The 22,396-nt window shown below is 36.8% G+C and overlaps 1 protein-coding gene across 1 annotated transcript; it reads right to left on the reverse strand.

Moving 5' to 3' along the window:
• Positions 1 to 1,084: 1,084 nt before the first annotated feature.
• Positions 1,085 to 21,948, reverse strand: Cp190 (centrosome-associated zinc finger protein CP190). The gene is made up of 7 exons (XM_019040950.2): positions 19,710 to 21,948; positions 17,007 to 17,418; positions 15,701 to 15,816; positions 14,063 to 14,183; positions 12,050 to 12,228; positions 9,458 to 9,538; positions 1,085 to 8,383 (listed from the first exon to the last, which is right to left on the reverse strand). The coding sequence occupies exons 2-7, from the start codon at positions 17,412 to 17,414 to the stop codon at positions 5,395 to 5,397; spliced, it is 3,894 nt and encodes a 1,297-aa protein (XP_018896495.2). The 5' UTR covers positions 17,415 to 17,418; positions 19,710 to 21,948; the 3' UTR covers positions 1,085 to 5,394.
• Between the last annotated feature and the right edge of the window lie 448 nt (positions 21,949 to 22,396).

Consider the following 22,396-nt stretch of genomic DNA (forward strand, 5'->3'; position numbering starts at 1 on the left):
ACTGCTCTAAAGTCGCGGACTTAACAACCCCCCCCCCCCCTTATCCACTCTTAGGGTTTTCTTCCACAGAAAAACTAGGGACACTACCAAACAGAGCCCTACCTTGTTCATATCGTTGGATAGTTACTGAAAAAAAGGACTTTTGAGACCTCATGGGACGCCCACTAATATTCCAGCTTTCCCTTCCTAAGATGAATTTGGAATAGGCATGATTTGGAATTATTTTCCGAAGGGGTCTAATTAACTCATCAAAGAGAAACTAGCTTGCATGAAAGTGAAAACGGTTGCCAATATTTCACATCAAGTAAATGATATGGAAAATCGTGCCCACCATTGGAAGTTCACTCTATTGAACTACAGGGATTAAGTACTGTATGTATAAGTTAATTTTGAAAACATTTGAGTTTACAAAGTAGAAAAATCACTGCTACTTCGGCACATATTGACGGTGTAAGTCGGCAATCACATAAATCGGTTTGCGACATCGCAGACTTCCTGTCATACTTTATTTTTTAAACGAAAAACTACTCAACAACAATTCTTTAAAACTGCTGTGATTTTCTTTCTCTGTGCGAAGAAAATTCAGCATAAACTTCAAGGAATGATGTCAATTTGTTCTCCTTTAAAATAATAACATAGAGGCGAAGATTTTCAGACACCGCAAACGAGTTAACTGATTGCCGACTTACACTGTAGATGTTGTAAGATGGTTAGTCATAATAGAAAGAAACATGACTCGTCCTTTTGGAGACAAGTTTCTGTTCAAATTATAGGACAGAAAATTTTCTTGGAGGTGAAAAGAGTGCTGATCGACCTCCATGGAACTCAAAAAAAATTCTGACAATTAATCATGAGCAGTCCTATTGTTCACCAAAAAATCATTAATTTCTTAAGGGTGAAATCCTGAATTAAACCTACGTATACCTAGTGCTTTTCTTGGGTGTTAAATTGTCAAGAAGGGAAAGATTGCAAGTAATCTATGATCAATCATTAGAATAGAGGTAAACGTAGTTCCCATCAGAAGAGGTAAAAAAAATATTTATGTAGAAGAGGATATGAAAAAGTAAATACAACAAAAATCATGTCATACTTGTAAATACAAATGTATTCTCACTGTTACAGTAAACAAACAATCTTATTATTGAATTTACTCCTGAACGATGAAAAGCAAACATTTTCTGTAAAAAGATAATTATTAAACTAAAAACGACTAGAGTTTAAGTTACAGACTTTCAAAATACCCACATATTTGGAGTAAACACATTTGACTTCCACAATACAAAGAACTTTCAGACACTTTTGTGAGAAAAACTGATCAGTATGGCTATGGTTAAGACTTGTAACATTACCTTTGTAGTTAAATGATTAGCATTTAAAAAAATAACAGGTAATCTGTAACTTTTTTATCAAATAATACAAAGAATAAATCAACAGAGAAACTGCAGGAATGCGTACCTCAGTTTGTAACATTGCAGAATTCATGTTTAAAGAGGAAAAATACTCGTCGTCATTTTTTGAATACTTCCCGGATTATTCTTTCCTTTGAGAAGAATATTCTCTGGACCTTTCAAGAAATAGCTTTGGTTTGTCCTCTTTAAAATGAAATGGTAGCGGAGATTTTGAAACACCGATAACAATATACATGTTCCTGCAGTTTCACCGTCAATACATCATTACTGGGAGCCAAAGTTGTGTGGACTTCGACAGGTGAGAAATAAGAACAGGTAAAAGCAAGAAGCAGTAATGCAGTCGATAAGGTGCATTAGATGTAAATGGGGGTATAATTTTTTTTTTAACAGGAGCATTTCCTGTTAAAAAAAAATAAATAAATAAAAATGGAAATGCTGAATGAACCTGATTGAGAAAAGAGGCACATCACTGATCTAAGGTCTGTGTAATGTTGTTTAAGGTCCTTTCGATAGAAGGCAAGCAATGAAAAAATAACAGAATAGTCAAGTCATTGAACAATTCTGCCACACAAAATGAAAAAGAAAAACTGAACGAAACATACGAGACAAAAAATAGAGAGGAGAAAAGCAGAAACTGGGTACCTATCAATCCCCTAATGATATTTATTAACGGCTGAAATCCAACTCCATGTAACATCATCTCAAAATATCCGCGAATACTTCATTTCTGAGGGGGAAAATGAATTCAAAATGCTGCTTGTAATTTTATCTCCTTACTTTGAACAGTTAAATGTTCAAACTAAAGAAATTTCAAGCCAAAATACGGGTATTTTTTTTCTCTTACGAAGAATGAATGGTAGTGTGTGGTATTGTGATTCGTTATGATTGACATATGCACCTGCAGTTGAGACTCAGAAATACAGAGTGATAGACTACATTATGATGTGCTCCGCTACTAATGGTGCTTCCTGTTTTTCATTCCAAAGGTCTTTTGCACCTGATATAACAGAAGATAAAGAGCAGGACACTTGCTACATGGAATAACAACGAAAATTTACAAATATTACAAATATTTTTGCCTCCTAATATTTAGTGCTAAAAGTGAAAGAGAAGCAAGAATTAGAAGTGAAAAATTATTTTTTGGGGTTGGCACCATAACCTTAATTTCTTCAGCCCTAGTCATACAATCGATCATCACAGTGTCAGTCTTTAGGGAACAAATTCCTCTCTCCAAACCTTTCGTAAGCTTCCCTTGACTAAAATGAAAGATTTCCTGTTCTTAATTATCAAAAATATAAGTCTAAGACATGTATAGTAAAAAGAGCGATTCAGGCGTTCGGTGCAGAAAGGGAATCTCAGCTGCAATTTTTCAAAATCTTTGATACTAAATAATATTTTAGATGGGAAACTATTGAGATATTTTTCTGAATTTTTTCGTTGAGAGCATTGTAAATCCATGGAGAAAATTAGTAATAGTTTTGATAATTTACATTTATTTGCTTTGAGCACAATAGATGCTCCATAACGGAAATTCTGGCAAAACATGACCAAGAAGTCCCCTTTCTACACCCAGCGCTTCGATTCTGCTGCTCTCTCTTAATTTAATCTAAAAGTTTGTGGTTTCCCTCTACAAGAATTAACAAGTAGTTCCTTTATCAAATAAAGCGCAAACAGGCAAACAACATTGTGCTGACTGAAATATTAGTATCTGATAAGTACACAGGTTGGGGAAAGAAAAATCTGAGAATTTTGGATGGCAGGTAAATATGAGGACTGCAGTATCACTGAGTCTGACTCATTAATATTGATAGAGGTTCATTCAGTGACGAAAGCTTAACAATCATGAGATTTGTGATGTGCGGTAGCTGGTCATTCAAATGAAATTTTCATGTTGTTCTAAAAAATTATTCATTTGAATGATTAAATGTAAAAATATATTATGCATTTCATATTGAAAGTCCACCTCTTTTACTGCTGTGCAAAGTAAAAACGCTGTATGAAACTCAAAATGTCGCCAAATTTCGATTGATAACACACGAATTTCCTGATAAACTTATGAATATTTTTCTCCCAATTTTTCAGATAATATTGTTCACAATTTCACACAAACTTCCTGAAAATTTCAAGGAGAAATATTCCTGGCTTTCCTGAAAAATAAACATTTTACCGAAGGAAATTGGGAAACTCGAATGTACATACAGCGTTCTTCCTTAGCACGGCAGTTTAGCTCGTGAGGCTCCTTGAGCACTTAAGTTGGATTTCTTTTGAGCCATTTACAGTTTCAAATGTTACTCTCTGCAGGCCTTGAGTGCTTTACAACAAATGGACAATGGCAATACTCAATATTTGACTGACATACAAACTGATAAATAAAGTAAATAAGTAATTGAAAGAATAACTCATTGAACAACTACGAATTTCTATAAAAAAAACTAACTAGAAACAAAAACTTATTCATAGTAAGAGCTTATTTACAAATCTGCTTGATGGAACAACTGTGGGTACCTAAACAATTGAGACTTTGCTCAAACTTTGCTGGATTCAGAGCATTGCAAACTCTGCATTTGAAGACAATGATTTATATTTGATTCACTTTTGTCTACATTTGACAAGTATTCATTTTATTTCCTCATGTGATTGCAGTAGCCACAATTGTTTCAGATCAAAAAATCCATGATCACTCTAAACTTTAAACAATACCTGACTCCAACTAATTTTTGCTTTGAGTTTTAAAAAAAAGGTTTTGGTACTGCTACCAAGCATGAAGAAGCTTCCTTGTGCTCTTCACAAAACAATGTAAATGGTACAGCTATTTAAAATAAATAATAAACATTCTTATGTTGAGATCAATATCATTGAGTTTCAGCAAGGATAAGGACATTATTTGGACAGCCTACATTGATCAGCAGCCAGAGGCACAGGTGCAGCTATAAAAACACCTGTCTGCTTACGAAAATCAACATTAGACCTGTCAATTCTAAAATAGGTCTGAAAAATGTTGTCTTTCATAATAGACGGGGTTCATTTTTAATATTATATGACTTCAGGACAGGTTCAGAATTTCACTCAGGCCACTCATTGCTGAGCAGCTCTATTTTAAACCCTGATTTTCTCAAAATTGAGACTATTATGAATGACAGATTATTTTTTCCCCCATTAAAAGCAGCCGAGCAAAGTTAAAAATAGCTCATATCAAATTAATGCCTGACTTTGCTTCAAATTAAAAATATTTTGAGAGGATATTAACTACAGTAGGAACCAAGGCAAAGTTCTCTGGTTCTCACACACCAGAATTAGTTTCACTGGATTCACAACATTAAACAAGAAAAAACAGCAGCATGATTCCATCTCCTTTTCATTTTGAGAGGAACGCATTTGGACGACTAATTTGAAGAGCAACAAGAAGGCCATTGGAATTCTATTACAATTACACCATCTTTCAAAATTAGCCTTTGATTTGTGATTGCTGATCTTTGTGTTGAAATATGTGGGACACGCAAGGTTTAAAGTTGCTGAGACTGAAGTATGGATTGATTAAAGCAGTAACTCTGGAGGATCCAATTCATTTTGCCGCAGTCAGGTTTCTACCATAGCATAAGGAGTGGAATTTCTGTCAACCCATTCTTATAAATCTCATTACAGTTAAAGATGGAGAAAATCTAGGTCTAAATATAGTTAAAGCTGGAGGAAATCGAACGGTCATCTTTTAACTAAACAGTACGATTGATGTTGTTTTAAAAAACTTTAAGCATACCATCACTATTGTAAGCTTGGGCTGGTGGATTTTTGTCTAAAATGATAAGTTTCGTTAAATATTGGCACGGATAATTCGTCAAATATGTGAAGGGAAAGATTTACAAAATTTGAATAATTTATGCTGTACAGATATAAAAGCATCATTACATACATACATGTTCAGAGAACTCTGAAGCAAGGACACAAAGTTTGATGATGAATTAGAAATAAGTTATTTAAAACACTAGTACTAGAACTGATCAGTTTCAAGTGGACCAAAAACTGGTCGGCACGGCATATTGGAAACTTTTCTGTCATCATCGACTTCTTCTGGCTGTTCCTCATCACTAAATTCGTCCCAATCTTGGACTAATGCTTCCATTTGTTTTGCACCTGCTTTACAGCTCGATCTACCTAGGTCTCCTGCAATTGGCTCTGTGACAACCTCTGAACCTGCAGAGAAACTATCTTCATTTGACACTGAAGCAGCGTAAGAGCTATCTGGGTTGCAACGATCCAAGTCTATGCTTAGAGTTGAAGACTCCACCTCCCCGCTACTGTTGGATGAGTTCTCAATCAAGGATGTCTCTGAATTCTGTTCCTGACCCGTTGCGGCAGTAACTACAGTCTCAGTTCCAAACTGAGCAGGTATTGTGCAATTGATGCTGTTATTAAAACTGGCCTCAGGAATTTTATCTGTGGGACATACTTCACCTGAGTACATTGGTCTTACTGGTAAATTTTCACTAGCTTGCGTAACAATGATGGTCTGAGAGTTTGAACTGCACATTTTTTGGGCAGAATCTGACTCACTCAGTGTAAAAAGAATTAACTGATTACTATCACGGGTATGCACTTGATCGGCCGATGACAATGGTACACTATACTCATTGGCATAATGATGAGAGCCATCATCTATCGTTACTATAGTATCTTCAGATATAATATGACTCACGGAGGTGGGAACATCAGGACACAAATTAGTTAACTGTGTAACTTGCTCTAGCTGATCTTTCCCTCGAAATGCGTAAATTTGGTCTGAGTGCGATAAAATTTCTGGTACAATATATTCTCCTTGATTGTTACTATTCTGTAAAAAGTATTCCGTGCCTTCATTTAGTAGAATAACTGTTTCACCATTAACTAAGCTATCGTTCAATCCTATTGAAGTAGCGATGCCACTGGCAACATTATTTAATGCCTCAGATTCTGATGATGGAAGTAACGGTACTTGAGTTGCATCCGTGACCAGTGTAACACCTGAGTTTAAGACTAAAGTACACTCTTCGCTTCCAGCTCTACCCTGCTGTTCCATTGATCCTTTATCATAGAGGTGAGCATCACTGAAAACTTGTTCTTGAGGGGGTCCTTTCATATGAGCGCTGCGAATATGAGCCTTCAGGTTGATATTACGGCTGAACGTATCATTACAATACAGGCACTTATACAATTTAGGAGGCTCGTTGTAGTGTAATTTGGTTTGCATGTGACCTTGGAGAGCACCATTACTTTTAAATTTCATGCAACAGACCTTACATTCGAATTCAGATTGGTGGGCAGTGGACTTTCGGTGTTTTATTAACAAACTCTCACTCAGTGCAATGTAATCGCACTGATCGCATTTAGGGAAAACCATATTACGCGGAGGAGGTACATTATGTTTTGTAAGGAGATGGTAGAGGAGCAAGTTGCGTTTTGTAAACTTTTGTCCACAGTGGGGGCAGATTCTTGAATCCATTTTTTCTTTATGAATTTCTTGCAAATGTTTGTGGTATAAGAAATAACTTTCGAAGTTCCGTGGCTTACCATTGATACCGCATGGAGAGCACAACCATGGTGGTTTGCAGGGGTCTTTGACTGAGGATTTTTTTGGAGTTTCTACTACTCCATTGGAATCTTTCCCCTTTCCACTCGGAGATTGAATATTTTTTGAAATTTTACTACTAGTTTGACGGTTGATTTTTATATTCATTACAGAGTCTTTGTTCCCATCAGGATTCATTATTTTTAGCCGTACGTTTTTATGCAATAGATGTGGGTACTTTTTCAGTACTTCTTGCACAATTCTGGCATGGTTTGGTGGCGCAGTTTTGCCAGTTGGCACATCAGGTTTCAAAGAAACTTGATTTTGATCAGAGATCTGGGATTCTGAAGACTTCAGGGTAGTTTTATTTGACTTGTGAACTGAGACAGCTTCAATAGAAATGTTTTCATGTTCAACATCGGTAGCTTCTGTTTTTGGAACTAAATTCATAATCTGTTCTTTTTTCTCAAAAGCATTATCATGTCGGAGTTCTGGCTCTTTTTTTGCTAACACTTTACCTTTATTTTTTAAAGTAGAACTGGGATTAACACTTAGTTTTTCTGTGACTGGTGACTTGCCAATGCAAGCTTGCTTTATGGAGGCCACATCTTTCTCAATAAAATACGGCTTCCCCGGGACAGGTTTCAATCCTGAATTGTCAACAATACTCACAGAATCAACATCACCTGTCTTTGTATTGAAAAAACTATTTGTTTGTCTAATTTGTCCAGATTTGTTACTTCCGATAGAACTGCCGTTCTGGTCATCAATATTTTGGGCGTTCTCTTTCTCCTCGAGGGAGAATCTAACTTTCTTTTGGGACGAGGGCGTTCCGCTAGTTTTCAATATGGGTTTGGGAGTTGAAGTAGTGGGTGTGATAGGCCTGCTATCGCTTGGAGTACGGTTCAAATCATTACTACACCTGCTATCGCTAGGAGTACAGTTTGGATCAGCACTAGGCCTGTCATCACTAGGAGTATGGTTCAAATAGGGGCTGGGCCTACTATCGCCAGAAATTGGGTTCAAATTAGAACTAGGACCTGTGGAAGACTGCGATAACATTTCACCGGCATTGTCATCATCACTGCTATCATCATAATCATTAAAGGTTACATCTATTTGAGGTGCATCTTTAATGGTGGGTTCCGTATCAACGTTACTGAAATCGTCGGTGGAGTAAATCTGATCCGTTGTGCCTTGATATCGTGAGCGCTTTTCAAAGGATTCTTCTGAAAACTCCTCAGTAAATTTCCTCTTGAGAACAGTGTTGACTTTTGAATCAAAATCTTCAGCAGAAAGATATTTGAGTTCACCACTATTAGGTTTTAGAAGAGGCTTTGTTTCATAAGAAAGATCCTGAAATTCATCCAGCAATGATGTGGGCTCTTGGGTATTGTCAGGCCATTCAAAACGAACAGGAGTTGCAGGATCCAATCTACACAGAAATAAAAAAAATAAATCAGCAAACTGCTAAAGACAAGATGTAAGAGAGGAAGAGAATTCAAGGTCTGAACGATAAGTAAGGCTTTTTTTGACTACTATTTTCTACTTTTTTGTGAACCCAGCAGGGGAGATTTTCCCCTCCTGAAAACCAAAGTTTCCCAAAGGATATTGGTACCAAGGATGTGAATTTTCATAAACATCCCTACAGTTAAATTCAATTATTGTTTTATGTTGTAATTAAAACGAGTCTGTATCCACCACTGGCTAATAATTCTGCAGGGGGTAGGAGGAAAATAAAAAACTGCATTGATAAGAAAGTTTTTGAATTTTGTAGAGACTTTTTTGCAGGTAAAATATTGAGAGACTCGGTACGAGCATTTACATCAGAATCAAGTTTCACAGAAGCGCATTTTGGGAAAAAACGAATTCGGAGTCCTTATGATACCAACTAGGTGTAAATTTCCTCTTATCAAAAGTTCAAAGTCAAGAACAAACATGACAGCGAAACTAAAGACATGAAAATTAAAGAAAGTTGAATAATTTGACATGATGACTACCAAGGGCCTGACGCTCAGGATTCCAGCAACTCTATGTCCATAAGCAGTTTTTGTATTCTGCCGTTGCTGTGGGCCTCATGTTTCCATGCATTCATACATATGGCTACGGACTGACAGGGCTGTACGAATTTGCTTTTGGCTTGGCACCGATCACTGGGTCCATTAACCCAACTCAGAACAAAAAGAAACTTACAGGCGCATAACAGCATCATTGCGGAGCTTCAGGAAGCTTTAGACACCAGTCATCAGCAGCCAACATTCTAAAAGGCATCTTGGGTCCTGAAAAGTTTGGAAAAGATGCTTGTTTTTTTTATATCCCCCTCCCTCCCCAAGAAAGGTTTGAAAACGCATGTTTTTCAGACATTTTAGGGTAAAATTTTTCCTGGCCTTTTGAAAATTTTCAGAGATTTTCAAATGGAAAGGTCAAAAAATCAATGTAGGAAAGGTACGTGTGAGCCTTCTGACAAGCTCAACAGGTGCAAAAAGAAAAATTGGAAGATTTTACTTACATGTTCCGCTTTAAGATACCATTTGTTGTTAAGAATGGAGTTGGTTCTAATGGTTTTGTCCGTTTCTTCCAAATTGGTAACCTGTGAAAGGCAACATCTCATTAAAAGTCTCGGCAAATACTTTTTATTTGTGATCAATTCAGTATGTTATAAAATAAAGTCAGGGCTAAATTTATAAATTTCAGGGTGTCTACACGATTTTCAAAATGAAATTCCCTGACAATTCCAGGTTTTCCATGACAAAAAATAACAAAATTCCCTGACTTTTTGGGTCTAGCCATACGATGAACTAGTTAGAAAATATTAAAAAAAACTATCCTTAGGAATGACCCCGTAAAGTCATATTCTGAATTACCATGGCGTTGGGAGGAGTTGAGTAATGCTTTTGAAAGGAACGAGATCCTAAATACTCAAAATAAAGCTAATTCCAAAATGGTATACTCAAACTAAAATTCACCTTCAAAATTTAATTTTTAAGCTCTACTACGCTCTCTTTGTGACATATTGCCCCGTATACTTTTGAAAATTCAAACTTTAGTTCACCCTGGTGATTCCATAAATATTGGCATATTACTTAGTGCCCTGAAAATACAAGTTTCTTTTTCTTAAAATATAAAACAAGAGTTGTAAATGTGCCTAACTCAGGTAGATTTTGCTATAATCAAGAGGAAATACGAGTCTCTTCTCGATTTTAGATAAATTTGCTTGATTCGGGAATTTTTTTTTTTTTTTTTTTTTTTTTTTTTTTTTTTTTTTTTTTTTTTTAGGTCAATTAATTCAATGGATTCCAGAACCTATTGTTGGTATTGAATTTGTCTTATACTCAACAAGCGTTGGCTTGTTAGAATATAATCCACCAATAATATTTCTACAAGGTGGATGCACCAGTTGTGAACATGTTGATTTAAGAACCAGAAAAATTTCATGCAAAATGCGGTTGACATTAAATATTTCTTTTTTCAGTTAAAGAAAAACTAAAATTCTAGCACTTTCATTAAATTTTTTAACTTATTGAAAAAATTGATTAACCATCTGCTCAAAACTAGGGCACTTAGTTTCCTATCATTATTTACTGTAATTTTCTGCTGTTAGCAAGTTAACTTCATTCAAGTCTATTTAGTCTATCTTGCCATTTAGCATGAATTAAGTAGATAAATTAAATAGGGCAGATCGATTCGATCTTTAAAGTTAGGGAACACACATTAGTGAACCTAGCGGCCGTGTTGCAAACTGGTTGAACAGAGCAGTTTACATTATCAGCCACGCAAGCGAGCTACTCGGCCAATTCGGCAGTGACGAGCAAAAATAGCCGCGAAATGCTCGAATTGCGAAAATTCCCTGACTTTCACCGGTTTTCGATCGAATTCCCTGACTTTTCCCGGTTTTCCAGACAGTGATCAAATTCCCTGATTTTTCCCGGTTTTCCAGACCTGCAGACACCCTGAATTTTCTCCCCAGGGAGTAGTCTGAGTGATTTTAGTAAAGGTACTTAAGCGACGGAGGGGCTTGATCATATTTCTTGTAAATTGGATTTTTCTTGATACAAGGTTGCCACAGACTTTGGAAAATGAAATTCCCTGACATTTCCATCATTTCACTAGATAATTGAGGGTATGCAAGATGGTTAAAAGACATAATTTGAGTTAGTTTTCTTTTCGAACGTCAAATGAGAAAGCAAATAAAGGTGACTCAACAATATTTCCCTGAACTTTCGTCATTTTGCCTGACATTTATAAATTTTTCCTGACTTTCCAAAATTCCCTGACCTTTCTTGGGATATCCCACATTTGCTGACTGTGTCAACCCTGTCAATGACATGGATGTCTTTAAATGTCTTAAGTGAATATTAGTTACATAGAAATACCTTTCAACTACTCATATTTATAATTCGATGTCACTTTCAAACTACATAAAACAGAGATTACAAATGAGCACGCAGTGTGAGAAAAAGAAATGGATAGGCCCCCTAATGTCTTAATTTACATAAACAAGGAGGGTGCCCACGTCCCAGCTCAATCTTCCCAAAGCATTCTGCACCTCCTTTGAATGCGCCTGCAATTTCATATGATTATAGTGTATTTCTGTTACATTTACAGGTATGGGCAAAAAATCACTGGACACTTTGTTATATTTTCAATTTCTGAATAAAACTGTTCCAGTCCGTACTATCGTAGTTTTATCCAAGGGGAAAGTTTTGAAAGCAGTTATAACCCCCAAAGGAGCCTACATAAGGGGCCCAGAGATGAGGATAACAACAATTTCAGTTGCGGCTCCTTTTAACAACACATTATTTTGAAAGAATACAAAGAAAATAAATAGTTTGTTAGAAATTGCAAGCCTATATCTTTCGTCTTTCAAAATGGTTGCTGCTCAATTCAAAGTGGCAGAAAAAGTAGCATCTCTGCTATTTGTTAATTGATTGGGATACAAAGTTTTTTCTGGTTATTGGACTCCAAAAAAATGAATTTGACATTCAATTTCCAAAATATCAAAGCCTCTTCAAAATGGCGGTCTACAAATGGTGTCTATGAGAAGAATCAGTCCTTACTACCGCCAAATTTTCAAAGTACGAATTCAACTTGGTATACATACTTTTTACCAGGAAGAGTTGACTTTGGAAAGTTGGGAGATAAAGGTTTGATGATCGATTTCTTTCCATTGGCTATTACTTTCTTCACCATTTTGGTTGTTTTTCCTACTTTGGCTTCAAAAAGTGGAGCTGTTTTACCATCAGCTGCAATGCTGTTAAATGCTGACACCGCTGAACTATCCTGAAATAAGAAAGGAAACCCTTACATGGATTATTCAATCATAGATGGCTCCTACAGCACGTATAAAGAAAAAAAGAGGAAGACAAACATCCTACATACTGTCATTCAGAGAAGTTTTTAGTATTATATGAAATTAATGTACCTAGGGTAATAAATGAAAAAAGTATAACATTTGATACAGCAATTTGATGCTTTACTTACACACTAATCTGGACAAGTTACATTTAGCAATTAATGACTACTATTTATGGCTCATTTTAGAATCACTGTACCAACGGTCAAAGTGCAAAACCACGTTTCTCCCTTTGCGACTTTGCAGATTTCCTGTCAGACTTCATTTTTTCTTTGATAAACTAATCCCTGTAATTTCTTTAAAACTTTCCTGATTTTTCTTTTCTGCCAGCAGCATATTCTGTGTTTATTTCAAGGTATAAATTTGGTTTGTTTCTCCTTGAAAAAATAGAAGAGGAGCAAAATTGTTGAAACCCCGCAGTGGAGATACATGGTTCTGCACTTCGACCAGCAATGTGTGCCATTAATTTCCTCATGTGAATTAACCCATTCGCCTCGTTTGACGAGTATACTCGTTAGCGCGCGCGCGGGACATATCTCAGTTGACGAGTTGATTCACGGCATCTATCAGCGTTGCTATGCGATTTTTTTGGCAGTATTTTTTCACTTTTCCGATAGATGGCATCTCAAGCGTCGAAATGGCGAAAATGACGCGAATTAACTCGTCAGCTGAGATAATGTCCTAGGCACCCGCTGACAAGTAAACTCGTCATGTGAGGCGAATGGGTTAAAGGGCTTTTGTGGATGAGCTGGATACAGAAGTTTTTCATTGCAAAATGTAGGCTGATTTTTTAGGAGAGCAATTCTTGTCAAGTTGGAAAAAATCCGAACAAAAACATTTTTCAATGGAATACCTACATTTCCTAGTGTCCCGAAATGATATTAACAAGCTCATTTTGGGCTTAAAGTTTATTTCTTAAATTCCAAAGCTCAAACTGTTTAAACTTCAGTTTGATTCGATTTTTTTCCACAATGGGCCTGTTGCAAACTTTTGCTAGAGCAAAAATAAGAGTTCTTTTTTGTAGATAATGCCTCAAAAATCACGATGAGCGCATCGGCAAAGTCTGAATTGCACTCATAACTTCACAATCTGCGTAAGAAATTTGCGTTTTTTTAAGCTTCCCGCTTCAAAAACGATACTACGGCGTAGGTGAACATTTTGTTAGAGGAGTCGCTCCATTGTCAGCGATATTCATCATGGCCGACGCTTGCACGCAGTTCCGCGCGTAATTCAAGGAGAGTTCAAGGTCAATCCATTCGGGCGTGGAAAATATGAACGTTAACACACCGATTGTTATCTGGTCTAATCCAGTTCAGGTGTTATCTCGTCCCATCAAACGTGTTTTGGCGGATTGGCGTCGGCTATGATGATTATTGCCGACGATGGAACGACTCCTCTTACAAAATGTTCACCTGTGCCGTAGTATCGTTTTTGAAGCGGGAAGCTCAAAAAACCGCAAATTTCTTACGCAGATTGTGAAGTTATGAGTGCATTTCAGAGTTTGCCGATGCGCTCATCGTGATTTTTGAGGCATTATCTATAAGAAACAACTCTTAGTTTTGCTCTAGCAAAAGTTTGCAACAGGCCCATTTTGGTGCCAAAAAGAACAAAAAAACAAAACTCTAAACAGAGTATCCAAGGCATCAAATGTAAATTTTTTTAAACAATACCCTTGACAGATACTTCCGGAGAGTGATCAAACTTAGTAAAAATGATATTTATTTGTGTGGTCGAAGTGGTGTGATATAACAGATAACCAACCTGATTCTGAATCTGAGCTTCCAGTAACTTCACAAGTACAGCCATTTTCAGCACCTTTGCTATTGAGTACATATTGTTGTAGATATCATCCCTGTACTCAAGTCGCCCCGTGTACATAAAACTGTGAAATGTGAGAGAGAAAAATGAAAACCTGAGCAGAAAAGGAAGTTGAAAAATAAACTGCAGGCTACACCAGTGTGATTGAGGAGTCGTAGTATGGACTTTGCAGGTTGCAGTACAATTCGGTAGAAGAAAAAAGAAGGAGGGCCTTATTGTTCATCAAAATGAGTAGCAGATAGATGGTGCACCTTCCAACTGCTACTGCAGCATTATTATGAAAAATCTTCTTTCAAAATGCAGTTTCATTGCTTATAAATGGAGGAGGGCCCATTGTATTTAGGGAAAGGCTTGGAACTTCCTGATCTCTGCATTTTCCAGGTGTCCATGTAGCACTAAGACAAGCAACCAAGTCACTAAATTTTTAACCAGAACAGCAGTCTTTCAGGCAGCAAGTTGTTTGTGCTGACAAAAATCTTCCAAAAAATGTGCCTTCCAGTTTTTGTTGAAATCAGGCTATTTAGTGCAAGTAGCTTAACAAGAGTTAAGGAACGATACCGCATAACTAACCATTTTGGTGAAAATAAGTTAGCAACTTTCCTGCATTAAAAAAAAAATTCATTCAAAAAATTCAATTTCCTGCATTAAAATTCTGAAAAAAAGCTTATGTTTTTAATTTTCTCCAATTCTGCATGGGAGCCCTATAATGATGCTGTGATGTATAAAGACAATTGCAAATCTAATCTCAAAATTACAAATATGGCAAAGATATTCTTAATCCTGCAAAATTGTCAAGCAGTATTGTTCCGTAGTCATTCTTATGTTATTTCTGTGCTAGATTTCAATGATATTTTTGTGTAACTTGTGGTCAATTATACAGAGAAAATCTCTCCTGGTGGTGGCACCAATAGCGTAGAGGGTCATTAGATTAGACGAAGAAAAAAACTGTGCATGGGACCCGAAGTTGAGGTCATATGGACCTCTGAAGTTTTCGGATCACACATCCGCAAACTTGAGGTCCAGCTGCCAAAGTTCGGGTCAGACATCTGAAGTACTTAGGTACATACTGAAGGGTTCAGGTCACACATCTGAAGTACTTGGTACATACCGAAGTACTTCAGGTGTCTGACCCGAACTTCGGCAGTTGGATCTCAAATTTTTGGAAGCGTGATCCGAAAACTTCAGAGATCCATATGACCTCAACTTTGGGTCCCATGCACGAAGTTTTTTTCTCCGTATAGAAAGAGCAGAGCCGAGCATCACTATGTATGTTTTGATGACAAATTTGACCTTCAAAGATTTTCTTTCTTTGGAGGGCAAATGGAGTTTTCATTAATTTATTTCACTGTTTATCCTAAATGCTAATCTGTCATTTATTGGTAGATTTAGCATAATTTCAATGTGTGATACTAGTGATGCTTTAAATCTTACCCAATGTAGAGATCTATAGCAAGTTTTTAGGCACTGGGGTCAGTTTTTCTGAGTGGTATATTTATTAAATACTACATACTTAGATATGTAATTATTTTCTCTCTTAAAAAGTATGATTTTCCCCATGATTAAATCTAAGGGAACACTTACTTCACAATGGCATTAAATGCTTCATATGAAAACTCCACTGGAAGTAAAACGTTGCATCCTTCAATATTAGAATTCTTGAAAAACTCTGTGCAAGCATTCAAAACAATTCGGTGGACCTGTAACAATACACATTTGAGAATATGAGCACATTATATGAACAGTAAAAAGAGTACAACACTGAGAGCAATATTCTTGTCCGGTAGATAGCAAGAAAAATATACACTTGGTGTAGAGGACACATTGATGAGGTTCTGAAAAAGTCTATCAATATTCAGTTTATCTTATTGAGATTGAAGTTTGAGAACAAAAAGAATCAAGTTTTTGAATCGCTTCTCTAATTTGGTCTATTCGTAATGAGATCAGAGGATAATAAATACTTGGGGTGAAAAAACAAATGAACTGACGAATTATTGAGAGAATGTAATCCTTTGGGCTCTGGCCCCCTGGCTCTTGAGACACAATGGAACTTTTTCTTGTTGCTGTTTGGTAAAATACCTCAATCCGGACAAGGAGGAAAAAAATTTCATTCTAGCCACAAAGAAATAGAGTGACAAAAACCAGTTTTTAGGCAAGCATTGTACTTAGTTATATCATGGGTGCAGAAAGTTCGAAGACTTCCCCAAAATTTATTTGGCCTTCCTTCATTTCGTGACAAGTCCGTCTTGGGGCCCTACGTAACTTACCCCCAAAAATGGTTCTGTTGCACGCAAGAGATATAGCCAACTGAATGCATTATCCAGGAATAAATTTGCTCGAAAAAGTCTGAATTATCCTAAGTTAGTTATGAAGTTAGAGCGCAATCTGCATAGGTAGCTTATCAAACGCTTTTTCACGAAGGAACTTGAAACAGTATCTTATAAACTATGCAGATTGTGCCCTAAGGAGTGGATTTCAGACTTTTTTAATGTACCCAACGTGATTTTTGAGGCAAATTTACCCATACTGTGTATATCTATGTGCCCGTATCTCATGCAGGCAACCGACTCATTGCACTTATCCACCGTAAAGACGCTGTAAAAACGAAAATTTCGGAGTAATCTAACAAAGGAATTTTAATTTTGAAGAATAATTCACATGAAACTGGAAACTAACATTAGTAGGAACGATTCTGACATATCAGAAACTAGGTACCTGGATTCACCTTGCACTAACACTAAAAATGTGTATAATTCTATGAATTTTTCTTCGATACTTTTCTCTCAGGAAAAAAGTCGCCGCAAGTGAGTTTTTGAAAACCTTTTATTTAAACGAAAACTTGTGCGGTATAATTAGCTCCCTTATTTTAAAAATTTTCTTAAATACTTACTTGAAGTTTGTGTCCATCATGAAACTGGAGGTTAAAATCACAGTCCGTTTTGTTCAAATATAACATATGGAGCTGCTGCAGAAAGAATATTCCCCAGTTATCAACTTTGACAAGACGCGAAGCAGGTTGAGTATCCTGACTGGTCTGAGTAACAGTTTCCTCTTGAGTTTCTTGCATTAAGATTTCGCCAGGCGCTTCTCCCACTGTAGTTTTCTCCATAGTGTCTGTCACTGAAGCTCCTTCCGATAGACTTTCCTCCACAACTATTTCTGATATCGAGCACTCAAGAGGATTTGGTTGGTTGTTTAAGTTTCCCTTGTCACTATCATTTGAGGTTACTTCTGCTATTCTTGTTTCTGGCTCCTTTTCCAAAGTCTCTATTGTCTCAGCTCTGGCTGGTTCCTCCATTTTCCTGGAAAAAAAGAGACGGCATAGAGTTTTATCAGTGACTGTCGATTCGTAAGTACATGATTCCATTCTATCTATAAGTTGTATGTGTAGATGTACAAGACGTCACAAACTAAGCATTGCAGTGCAAGCTTTCTCATCAAATTCTCACTTATTTTGCGGGGATACAGACAAGTTCTGATTTTATTACATAGGTGAGAGATGAGCATTTTTCATACTCCGAAAATCAGAAATTCCACATCCCCCCAAAAAATTTAGTCTGCTGGAATCAAATTAGACACTAAACAAACAGTTACCAGTTTACAAAAGAATAATTTTTTTCTATTTGTACCCAGGATCTTCATGAATAATTTAATACTTAATGACCATGTACCAAAATAGAATTCATTGTTTCAGCTGGCATATAAGGAATTCCTCTGATTTTTCTCACTTTTCTCAATTTTTGCACAAAACTCCAAATAGTTCTTCAGCTTCAAATTATGCTGATTTTTGCTATACTTTGAACTAAATTGTCGCTTCTAGATTCTGTTGTGGAAAAAGGCACTGAGGAATTGAAAATCTAATTGCACTGGCTGAAATTTCGGAGCCAAAATGCTAAGCACACAGTTCCCTAAATTTCCATGTAGCCTGTGCATTTCTTGGCTTTTCAGGTTTTCCAAACTACTTGAGACCCTGCCTGTCACAGCGACCATTAAAGATATCCCATCAATTTAGGTACATTAAAATGGACCACTAGACAAGGTACGAATTTCAGCATTTTGATAAATACATGTTTCTTGACCAAAATTTCACGTAGAACACAATGCGCATATCGCAAATTACCGAAATCAACTCCTTACGAATATATTTAATGATTCTTGATGCGTGAATTCAAAACACCCACTCGCATGGAAACTCAATGCTCTGCGTGATTCACATCGCACGCTAAACGTTATCATGACAGTCTATGCGATATAAAAATCTGGCAACCTCAATCTTGACGCTTTGGTTCAGCTATAGCAAATTGCTTATAGTTTGAACAACACATGGTGGGAAATGAACATTGCTCAATTGAGAGGCTTGCTGAAACCGTTGTGGTGCGCGATTCGACTCACGCAGAGCTTTGAGTTTCTTGTGAGCGGGCAGTTCAAAATCCGCGTAACCAATGTGAAATAAAAAGGTTAATGTCTTCGTTAGGAGTTGGTTTCAGTAATTTTTGTTGTGCGAATCGTATTCTACGTGAAATTCTGGTTAAGAAACATGTAACAGAATGCTTGAATTCGTGCCTTGTCTAGTGGTCCATTGTGGCAGCTGATAGTTTGATGGGCTTAGAGCTTCCATGCAATTTTGAGAGATATTCTTAAGGATGTACAGAGGGGAGCACAGGACAGGCACTGTCACATCATAGAGAAAATACAGAAGGTTGTGGCAAGGCAGCCATCTTAAAGATTGGCTGTGACGTAGAAAAGTATACGGACTGGCGCGCTGTTCGAAAAAAAGTTCATTTCATGATGGAACCTGTGTAAAGACCAACATCACCACTGAATCTAACATTGACAGTCATCCAATTGAACATTACTTAGTTACCATGACTCTCCAATTTCTGTTTTTTTAACACACAGAACGTAATTTAACATGGTTATACCTTCAAACAGGACGAGTCGAGATGAAAGTTGTTATTATAAGAAATGTATATTTTTAGCTTACAAATTATTTTCAGTTACAGTCGAACGCCAATAGAAAAACATATTGAAACATAAAAAGTCAATTACTACAAGTTACTGAAGCCAAAATAAGGGAATCTCACAACCTTCCCGGTTTCTTTTTAAATTTCAAGGAGGTCTCGGTTTTCCCACGATACCATTAACCAATTAGAAGGGCGGCTTCATATTTAGCTGTGACATAGAAAAGTACATTTCTCCGCTTGCCACAACCTTCTGTATTTCCTCTATGCTACTACATTCTACGGAAAAGTTACTGACATGTGAAGTTCCCTGCTGAAACTAGGATTCCGATAGTAAGTGGTCCTAAGATCTTCCAGAAAAGAATTATGGCTACGCTCAAATTTGATCCTTTAAAAAATTAGTGGAAAAATAATGGGTTGGAATTCATTGTTTTTGATTACTGTTTACATGAGATTGTGAGAAAGTACAAAAGCGAAGCACATACCTAGCATTTCGCTGGAATCAAATAGGTTAGGTTAAATACAATGCTATCGTGAAAATGCACCGATTAATGGTCCCAGATTAGAATATTTAAGTAATGCAGGAGGGTAGCCTTAAAACTAAAAAATGAAAGAAAAATCCTGTAGCTCACCTTAAATGTTCAGGAATTAAACACTCGGCGTGCGCGCGGCACGAAGTTAGGTCTAAAGAAAAAATATGTACATGAAGTACATTTTGAGTCAAAATTTGCTGGGGCTACATCGTGTAAAAAATCGGTGAAACCAAGGGTTTTGAAACAAAAATCATATTGTCACTAGAGAGAAAAACATTGACTGAAGAATATCACTGATACACCACAATTTATCGCCTGATTAAAACACAAACAACATGATAATTACATATTTTGCTTTTGGCTCCATCTCTAGATTTTGTAGGCTATGACTTTTGAGCAAACGAAACAAAAACAGAGTTAGTATAAATCGCATACACGGTAATTTATATACTGGGTGTCCGATGGGTAAATTGCATACTAGCATCAAATTGTTGGTTGGTGGGTACCGAACATCAAACTGTACTCTTGTTATGATTTGTTAGCAATCTACCAACAATTTAAACTAACCTCATTTCGGAAGAGGCAAAAGGGCAATATAGATAGCAGAATTTGACATTTATTATTTGAAATGTCGATATTCTTGAGAATATCTGAAACACATCTCACCCTCGGACCCTCAAGGAAGAAGAGATGGTGATCATTAATTAGGTATTAGTAGCCAATAAGGTGACTAGGATGGCCCGAGAGTTGTTGATTATTTTGACGTTCGGTACCAAGCGACTTTTTTTAATGTTCACAAAAGATAATTAGAACAAACCCAACGATATGACGAGGCCGCTGAAGTTATCTTTCTATCACGTATTTTGTTGCCTTTCTCCATGCCCTTGACCAGTTGAAGTCAGCAGAAAGCGGCTTTTCAGGATAGGTACTAAAGTGTACAAATAAGGCCCAATGATGAAAAGGAAAAACTTTAGGAGGCAGAGACCGAAGTTTTGCTGAGCTGTGGGTCTCACCAACAACTCAGGTCTCTGGTAATTTGGACAGCGATAGCAGAAAATGTAAAACCTCAAATATGAGGCTATTTTTCTCTACTTCCATTGTCAGCTGCGACATAAGTTACAAGAGTTATTAACGACATAAGATGTTACGACAATTTCACTTACCTCTGCTCAAAGATAGAGTGATGATGTTAGTTACCAAGGATTTGGAGCAATTGCCACTAATTAGTGGCTTGTTTTAGAGGCTGCCAATAAGGTTTCTTGAAACCAAGCAAACCTGCGGTTTGACTTGCTGTTATCATTTATCCAAATGCTGGGTTATCAAGAAACTTTCAGTGGCTAAGCTTCCTTGTCGGAGACTCCTTATACTCCCGTTATCTCTTGATTTCTCAACTGGAGTTAGTGGGGTCTTCAATTTAAAGTGTGAACAAACTAGCGTCGAGCCAAATCAAGCTGCCAGGACTACACACGTATTGAAAGGAATGAGACGTAACAAGATGATTCATGCAGGATGAACAAATTGGCCTGACTAAATTATGATAAGTAAACTGTTGAGATCAAACATCAGACCTTTTGGAAGATTTTAAATGAAAAAATGAGTAAGCTGTTCAAGTGACTCGGAAAAAACAGATAGGTACGAATGAAGTCAAGGACGGGGACGCAAGACACTTCGGTGCAGGAGCTCCACATGGATGAACTTCGACGGATATCTGGAGACACAAATACTAAAAGAGCTGACCCACTGACAAGACACTACTGAAATTGTAGGACTGTATCTTTAACTTATTTAAAATTATTAAAAATTGGCCTCCGTCCTAATCAGGACAGACGAACGGTCACTGCCACACAGATTGACACAAAATATTGGGGACTCCTAAACGGGCTGCACACAGTTCTTCACTAGAATTTTTTAAATTTTATATGGACTCAACAATGTCAGAATGAACTAAGTTCTTCTCAAAGACGCTTAAAATTTAAGCCAACAGACTGGTTACGTTACCCTAAAAAGCTGGACAGTCTGTGGATAGTATCGATAATTGGCAATCCACCTTATCTAGATGTGAAATATATGTCTTTGGAAATATTAGTGCAGAAATAATTAATAATCCAAATGAGAATTATTGGTGGTATTAGGTAAAAAAAATTCCTTACATTATTTGTGAGAAAGAAGGGCTATGAAATTATGAATGATCAGAAATCAGAGTGAATTTCGCGATCGCCCAACAGTTTGACAAACTGGCAAATTATATGAATTATCCTCTCACCATCCATCTGTATATGATTTATCTGATTTCGACGGGAGTATACGATTTATCTTGTATACAATTTATCTGCCCCCACAAAAACACAGATATTGAACTTATTAGTTGCAATTTATACCGACAGGTAGAGTTACCGTCGACAGTTAGCTCAACGCCCACGTTCGGTGGTGTCAATTCATGCAGTAAATGATTAATTAATCGCAACCTTTTCCGATCTCAAAGAGTCATGAAATAAATTTTTCCCATTCTGGACATAAAAAGAAAACTGACTGCCAGACCTTTAAATTATAGCGGCTTACTGGTTGTTGGAGAGACGAAAAATCGAAAATATTTTAGTCCGTATGAAAAGCGTGGCAATTCTATTAAATGACGACCCTACGGAGCATGGACTATCCTCTCTCCTTTGCTTTTCTCATTTTACCGCATAGCCGTAGTGGTGCCGATACGTCATTTTAGCATTGCCACATTCCTTTTAAAAAAAATTGCTAACTATGTGTTTGCATCTTTGCAAGAAAATGAATATTAT

The sequence above is a fragment of the Bemisia tabaci genome, chromosome 2, assembly GCF_918797505.1.
Source record: "Bemisia tabaci chromosome 2, PGI_BMITA_v3".
NCBI lineage: Eukaryota > Metazoa > Arthropoda > Insecta > Hemiptera > Aleyrodidae > Bemisia > Bemisia tabaci.